The 7,529-nt window shown below is 45.6% G+C and overlaps 2 protein-coding genes across 2 annotated transcripts; both read right to left on the reverse strand.

Annotated features, from left to right (window-relative positions):
* Positions 1–3,792: 3,792 nt before the first annotated feature.
* Positions 3,793–4,777, reverse strand: LOC6597238. Its single transcript, XM_002022497.2, has 4 exons — positions 4,702–4,777; positions 4,570–4,634; positions 4,457–4,516; positions 3,793–4,394 (listed from the first exon to the last, which is right to left on the reverse strand). The coding sequence occupies exons 1-4, from the start codon at positions 4,775–4,777 to the stop codon at positions 3,957–3,959; spliced, it is 639 nt and encodes a 212-aa protein (XP_002022533.2). The 3' UTR covers positions 3,793–3,956.
* Positions 4,778–5,124: 347 nt separating this feature from the next.
* On the reverse strand, positions 5,125–6,717 carry LOC6597239 (innexin inx6). The gene is made up of 2 exons (XM_002022498.2): positions 5,997–6,717; positions 5,125–5,932 (listed from the first exon to the last, which is right to left on the reverse strand). Exons 1-2 carry the CDS (start codon positions 6,654–6,656, stop codon positions 5,210–5,212), a joined length of 1,383 nt encoding a protein of 460 aa, XP_002022534.2. The 5' UTR covers positions 6,657–6,717; the 3' UTR covers positions 5,125–5,209.
* Positions 6,718–7,529: the final 812 nt, after the last annotated feature.

A 7,529-nucleotide genomic window follows, 5' to 3' on the forward strand; every position in this document is an offset into this window, starting at 1 on the left:
CGAAGCCACGGCAGAGCCAGAGCCAGAGCCATGGGCAGGGACTAGGCTCGGGCTCGGGCTCGGAGCTGTTGATGAGGACCCGTATCCGGATCCGGATTGCATTTGCTGTCGAAACGTGGCGTTGCTTTTTGGTAATTTCGTTGGGGGGCGCAACAATTTTTAATTAATTCGTCGAGAATTGTGTCCTGCTGAAAGATCTCCAAGACCATGGGGCCAAAAGGGGGGTTGGCCTTCCTTGAGCTATCCTAATTAGCATATAAATGACATTGTCCTCTCAGTCAGACATAAAAGTGTGGTGGCATGTGGGAGAAGGGGTGGTGAGGTGAGGGAAGGGGGTGTGGCAAAGTGATGCGTCTCCTTTCAAACAAGTTCTACTCGCGCTGGCCTATTGATTTAGCATTAATTGTTAATTGTTAATAACCGAAGAGCGGCCGCAGCGAGGACCGCACAGTTTAACGCACCTGACAAACCGCATCAAGCCCGACACCATCCGCCCAGGGAGAGTGAGAGAGAGAGACGAAGAGGAGGCCGTTGGCCCACCTGGAACCCTAACTCCACTCGATTATTGGCCATAAGGTTTGGGGTTTGTTGGGTTCGTTTCGCCGCTGCCTAAACACGAAACTCAATTAACTTGTTAATTTATTTGCCATTTTCTTTGTTCGTGGCGCCAGTGACAACAACCAACAACTCGACCGGGAACGATGGTAACCCAGCCTGGTTGGTATGGTATGGTATGGTTGGTATCGGGTTCATTTTTGTTTTTGTTTGGCTGTCTTTGATTATGGGCACGGGTTCTTGAGGGTGCCTCAGATGTCGATGTTCTCTTTTTTAATTCTTCTTGGGTTGAATTTTCCTTTGCCTCAATACGAGTATTCAGCACTTATTTAAAGACAGTTGCCACTTTTCGCCTTCCTTCCAAAAGTAACCTTTTTCTGTCATCCTTTCTGATCGGAACTTAATTTTTGTTTAACTTTGCTTCTGATCAGCCAAGTCATTCTGTGGCCTTCCTCTTTCTTTTGATATACGTATGTATATTTCTCTGCTCTCAAGATTTAATAAGAGTTTCAGAGTGCCTTTCTCCTTCTTCATCGCTTATGGGTTAATTGGGTTGTATCTTTTAATGGTTGTAGGGATGAAATCCTGGGACTTTCTTTCATTTTTTTGTTACAATACTCGGTACTCGAAGAGGAGGTGTGTAAGACCCAGAAGGTGGCGTTTCCGAACCCATAAAGTATATAAATCCTTGATTAGCCTCAATAGAAAAGTCGCTAAAGTCCTTTCTATCTGTCTATAAGTGCTAGAGCAATAAAATTGTGTGTGCAAAATCCTGTGAGTCCTCCTACTGACTGAGTATCGGGTATAAGTGTAGAGCCGCGGACCTTGCCGTTGCTCATCACATTATCGAACGTTTTTTTGGCGTTTTTTTGTGAACTTTCATTAATTTTTCATGTCGATTCATTTATTGTTTTGTACCTCTCCTCTTTGACCGTATACGTAACATATTTTTTGCTAATTTAGAGAATCAAACGGGGCTTTTCGTTACTAAAATAAATAAAAGACATTCTTGTTCAACTTGTAACCTCTTTCCTTTCCAACAGACTCTCCACTTGGCTATTCCCAATCATTTCCTTATGGGACTGCATTTTTTTCCCCTGTTCCCCCGTACAATGCCCATTTTGTACTTTTTGTACTTTTGAGCGAGTGCCGTTCGGTCTGAGGTGGGGAATGTGTATTGGGGGTGGGGGTAGGTTAGAAATCGTTTCACCGTTGCTCACTTTCAACTTTCTTCTGGGAAGCGAGTGAGGTGCGGTGAGGTGCGGTGCGAGAGGGTAGTGCGGGAAAAGTTTTCCCTTTGTATAATTAAAGCTGGGGGCAGGCGGAAAGCGGTAAAGGCAGTGATGAAGACAAACGAAATTGTTTACATGTGTCTTTGTTACAGTTATCCATTGGTGGGTCTTCCGAGGGCGCTTCGGCGCGGGCTTAGGGGGTGGTGCCGTGGAGTGAGGGGCGCCAGTGTTGGTTTAGTGTTAGTGGGCCTACAACCGGCTACAGCTGCTCGGTTACAGCTGGAGGCATGTTTTCTCTTTCTCACTCAGTCAGCAGCCAGCAGGCAGTAGGCAGCAGCCAGCAGTCTGGCAGGCGCTCTGGCTGTCTCTCTGGCTGCCTCTTTCCCGTTTATTTGCCTCCACTCTTTGCCTTGTAGTTCCACACCACCCATCCCACCCCTTAAGCCACTCATTGCATAGCACTTGCATATGCAAGACTTCAACATCGCCATCGTTATCGTCATCGTCATCGTCATCGTTGAGAGTGGCCTCCTGTCTTGTTCACGCCCATTTTATTTAGCATTTTGTTGTTTTTTCGGTTTCCTGCGGTTTTTAATTAAAATTAACTTTGTTTATTTTACGCTTTTCCTCACGCCAAATGCCCCCCTCCCCCCACCCAATACTCTCTCGCTTTCTCTAGCCTGCACTCTCTTTGGCTGCCACAGACACAGTAATGTTTACTCTGCCCGCTCTCCTGCTCTCCTGCTCTCTCTCACCGTCTTTCTTTTTATACCCCTTGCAGAAGGTATTATGATTTCCGGCAGATGTTGGAAACAAAGCAAGGAAAATACATATATTTCCGATCTGCAACCGATAATGGATGCCGCCAAGCTCGGGTCAGTATATTTTAGAGTATTATCAGTATATAAAATATATATTTTGGCAGCTCTCTTAGGAACGATTAGTTACCAAGCAAGTTTTTTCTAATAATATTTTCTTATATCATATAGTTATCATACATTGTAATATATAATTCGTTCACTTTCAATTAAATATTCGGTTCTTAAATAAACATTTATGAAATTAAATTAATATTACATTGATTTTAATGTACAAAAATCACTTTGGTTTACACTTACAATAAATGTATTAAGAAGTCTTTAATGTAAATGTAAAAGACTTTAAAATAAATATAATATATTAAATTTTAGGGCAATATATTCAATTCAAATATGGAAATAGTTAATTTAAATATGAATTATATTTAGATCAAAAGGTAAGTGAAATCGTTTCCATTTTAATGTCTTCCTTCTAGCATAGAGCCTTTTCGAGCCTAAAGGCCTGTTCTCTCAGGGTCTATTCTGTTGGCTTGTGCCAATTTTTGATGAAAATTTAATAACGAACGACGGATCTGCAAGGGTGTCAAATGGTCGGCTTCGGCCCTTTCTTTTTTTGATCCCTCTTTGTTGCTGATGCAGTTGTGGAGGCTGTTCGCGGGGGCTGTTGTTGTTGTATGAGTAGCTGCATGTAATTGCCGCCATTTGTGTTGTCATCGCCACCATCCTAGCCACATGCACCCCCACTATACCTACCTGTTGGCAGACGGACGGACGGACAAACAGACAGGTCGGAAGAAGAAGAAGTGTTCTGCAATCATCGCCATCATCTTCCGCCTTCTCAGGGCTTGTGTAACTTTTGCCAGTTTGCTCAAGTTTTTGCGTTATTCCTGCTGGTACCATACCAACGCATTAACCCACCGCCCCCCGCCACACTCATTATGATTAGTGCATTTTATTAGCATTTTAATGCAATTCGTTTATTTGAAAAATATATATGAATGGATTAACTTAAGGCGAAGGGGATTCTCACAGCAAAAATGATCCTTCCTGAGAGTCTCTATGATAAGTACATACTTCTGGGCACTCAATCCAACAAGGAGTCTGGGGACGATTACTTAGATTTCGCCATCATTCTTAAATACCAGACGATGAATCAGGTTTCTTATAAACGTATTTGTATAAATAATTCCTTATTTTATGGGAATTTATTTGAACAATATCTATTACAAAGATCAAATGTTTTTTTACTTAACGAAGAAATGGTTTTGGGAGCGATCAAATGATACGCAGTTTTTAGTGTCCCAATATATATAGCCAATATATTACGTGAAATTATGTACTTTTAAATACTCTACAGAGTTGTGTCGCGTTGCGGGGCGAAAGGATTGGGTGGTGTGGGTAAATTTGGGTCCCATTCACAGACGAAGGCCAACTTCTTATCACACTTTTCCACACCCATGACCAGTTCTGTGCCCGTAAACTCCATATAGACACAGTAGCCATCGCCGAAGCGGGTCTTTGGTGGCTCCTTCTTCACAAAGTTGGTATAGTTCATGGGCAGGGCGTCATTGTGCCAGTAGAAGTCGTAGAGTGTTTTGTGATCAACATCGTCCGGATTGGACAGGCGTCCGCGATGACCGCCGCACCAGAAGACCGCATGGGTGGCGGCATGTGCCTTGTACTTCAAGTAGTAGGCAATCTGTTTCATTTCCTCGACCGTTCGAACAGTTACCAGCCGGGACTTGTCATCAATAGCCTCGCAGCCTAGGTTCGCATGAAGCCAACCCATCTAAAGTCGATGAGACTCGAATAATTCGGACCCTTGTGGCGGATTCAAATGCAAATACTCACTACGACGGGCACACTGAGAACCCGAGTCTTGAAGGTGACCTTGTAGTACTCGTAAGTGGGCTACAAAAAGGGAATCATTAGAGAGAACCCCGGCATACGGATGGCTTACGTACGACTTTGTTGGAGGAGAAGAAATAGCACCGTCCACCGATGTTCACAAAGGGCTTCGAGCAGTGAGCTGGGAAGGCATAAGACCATAAATACAATCTATACTTAATTGGGAAGAGAGATGAACAGAAACTCACGGTGCCAGTAGTCCTGAAAGTGGATGGTGGCACCCAGGAGCAGGATGAATGATATGCACACAAACGATTTCCCCATAGATGGCATTTCGATCAGGTATTAACTGAAAACTGTGCCTCAGCCAGAGCGTACATGGGCCTTTTATAGACTCCGCACAGCTGGCAGAGCCCTAGCGTTTGGCGTGGCACCACCGATATGTATCATGTTTACATTCGAGCCCAGGAAAGGTCTGACTAGCTTTTCGTTTAACGTATGATTGTACACCTTTTACTTCTACACAGTGCAGTTCTGCGAACCGAACCTTTCCATAGCAGTTGTTGAAAAATGATCAAGCCATTGAAGAAATATAACACTCTTTGTGTGTGTGGTATCGAATCAATGCGCAGACATCTTGCATCATTCCACTGAATGAAAGACAGAAAATGTACGTAAAATACAGACTCTAAGCAATATTGATAATTAAACTCAAAAGAAGAGATGAAATGCAGTTACATGAACGTTTGAAAGATCTCAGGCCTGACTCTCATCGCAGAAGCGGTCAATGCTGACGATTTCATTGTTGGAGCCCATCAGATTCAGGGTGGGGGCCATCAGAGTCAGGGTGGGAACCGATGGATTCCTCTCGGCATGAGTGGGTCTCAGCGCACCAATCGAACGATGCTCCTGTGGATTGTTGTTAGTCGTGTAGTGAGGAGACGACAATTGCCTTTTGGATGAGGATGCGTGCAGCCCGGCACGCTCCTCCATCAGCTCCGCGTAGAGCTGTTCGACCAGTTCACGGAAGAGCGTGGGGTTCACGTTGATGCTGACGCCCATGAGGACGAACCAGTCACCGTATCCGGCGGTGGACAGCACCTCGCGGACATGCGACTTGGGCATGCCGCGCAGATGGGTGCGCAGCAGCTGGAGCCGCAAGTGGGAGCAGAAGACGAGAACGATTCGGTACAGGATGTTCAGGGCGGATAGCATGGCGATGAACAGGAACCACACATACAGCACGGCGAAGATCTTCTCGTTCAGTATGTTCAGCGGCAGGACGCAGAGGATGTCGAGCACATTCGGACTGCCGCTGGGCCCATACACAAACATCTCGCACTTGGCCACCTTGGGAAAAACGCGCGAGGTCATCATGTTCCACAGTTGCCAATCGTACACGGGTATGGCGGCCAGGGCGTGTATGTACTTGTGCCAGAACCCATTGAAAACCACATCCATAAGCCAAAAGTTCAGTATCTGCTGGAATGCTTTATAGATTAGAGAGGAGCCTAAGCGACGGGCTTACTAGGCGTATACTTACGCTGATCAGCAGGTTGAGCATCTCGCAGAAGGTGTACTTGATGGCATAGCAGCAGTGGATGCTGGAAAATTTCGCCCGAAAGTACTTGGTGAGCATCTGGAGCCGGGTGCGGTAGGTGTCCTCCAGGATGATGGCGCCACTCACTTCGCAGCACAGCTGCGCCATGCGATGCCCCTCCCACACCTTCCACAGATACGAGGGCAAGTAGAAGAGCAGCGACTGGAACAGCAGAATCATGAACACCCACTGATAATATCGCAGATAGAGGCGCTTCGTAACGCCCCGCTTCTCGGGACCCACGCCCTCGGCTATCGAAATGATGCGGACGAACTGCTGATCTCTGGCCATCAGTCCGCGCAGATCGCTCCGATTGAAGTCCGCGGGGGCCAGTCCGCGCAAGAAGAGCCCGGCGCTGCTGTTGCTCTCGGTGGGCAGGATATAGGTGCCCATTGTCCAGCAGTAGGACTGTATGTACTCCGTGTGACTGCTGGTGCTGATGCACAGGATGGGCTCTCCGAAGTACTGCTTGGCCGACAGCAGGATCGTGCAGGTCAGCAGGATCACGATGGTGCACTTGGAGTGCAGTGTGAATATCGGGTCGTATATGCGCACCGTCTTCTGGCGCAGGTACTTTGAAAGAGGCTTCACTGCCGCATACATAGCCAAAATCTTAAGGAACTTTTATTTTATGTATTTTTGTTGTTGTTGTGGTCCAGGACTCCGCTTCCCCCTTGCCGCAGGAAGAACTTTCCAGAAATAGGTTTTTTTTTGTTTTCAACAAAATCTGACAAGTCTGTCTCATTTCTTGTCGATTGTAGAGCCGATTAACTGAAGTGCAAATAGGAACTGAGTTGCCACCATTATTTTCCAATTAATGATAATATTCGTATTCGGGTGACAATTTTACGACAGAGTCGCATGGTGTTAACCATCGATAGATATCGATAAATTCAACGTTTGCTTCAATGAATGATTGTCAAAGTGGACGGTGGAGGGTAGTGGATGCCAATGCAAAAAGCTCTAGATTAGATCCACTTCAGGTATAGTTTTGTTTGCAGTTGCTTTCCGATAGAAATGCATTCTGTGTTGTGTCATTATTTGTCAAGTGTTGTAAAATGAAGTACAAATGTAATTTGTGGAGCATTGCCAACAGTGGGCTTTGCCAGATTGCAGCACAGCTAATCATAATGGAAAGTGATAAGTGTAAGTGCCGATTTAATCGTTCGAGCTTAAGTAAATACAACGATTCTCTATATTTATGGTCTTTAGAGCACTAGAGATACCTAGACTTTGGCAAGAGCACGCTTGATGCTCTTTTTTCAGCATTGCCAGCTTGGACACGAGTACGTGGTATTTGCACTTGATTTGTTAACCCATCAATTGGGTAAACTTTGCTCGAAGCGACTATGAACAGCGTTTTAAATTCCATCAGCCATCACCTATCACCCATCATCAATCCGCACCTAAGCACCGCAACTAGGACCCCTGCCCCGGGTGTCCACTCACGCAGACTTTTCATCCTCGCAGTCGTAC

This window comes from Drosophila persimilis, unplaced genomic scaffold, assembly GCF_003286085.1.
Source record: "Drosophila persimilis strain 14011-0111.01,24,50 unplaced genomic scaffold, DperRS2 tig00000606-arrow-arrow-pilon, whole genome shotgun sequence".
Lineage (NCBI taxonomy): Eukaryota > Metazoa > Arthropoda > Insecta > Diptera > Drosophilidae > Drosophila > Drosophila persimilis.

Excerpts from the sequence above, each read along its gene's own strand:
- LOC6597238 (XM_002022497.2), bottom strand. The coding sequence starts at position 4,777 with ATGGGGAAATCGTTTGTGTGCATATCATTCATCCTGCTCCTGGGTGCC. Across the intron at positions 4,517-4,569 it reads TCTTCTCCTCCAACAAAGTC|CCCACTTACGAGTACTACAA; the intron begins GTACGTAAGCCA and ends CCCTTTTTGTAG. Across the intron at positions 4,395-4,456 it reads TTCTCAGTGTGCCCGTCGTA|ATGGGTTGGCTTCATGCGAA; the intron begins GTGAGTATTTGC and ends CATCGACTTTAG.
- LOC6597239 (XM_002022498.2), bottom strand. The coding sequence starts at position 6,656 with ATGTATGCGGCAGTGAAGCCTCTTTCAAAGTACCTGCGCCAGAAGACG. Across the intron at positions 5,933-5,996 it reads TGCTCAACCTGCTGATCAGC|ATACTGAACTTTTGGCTTAT; the intron begins GTAAGTATACGC and ends GCATTCCAGCAG.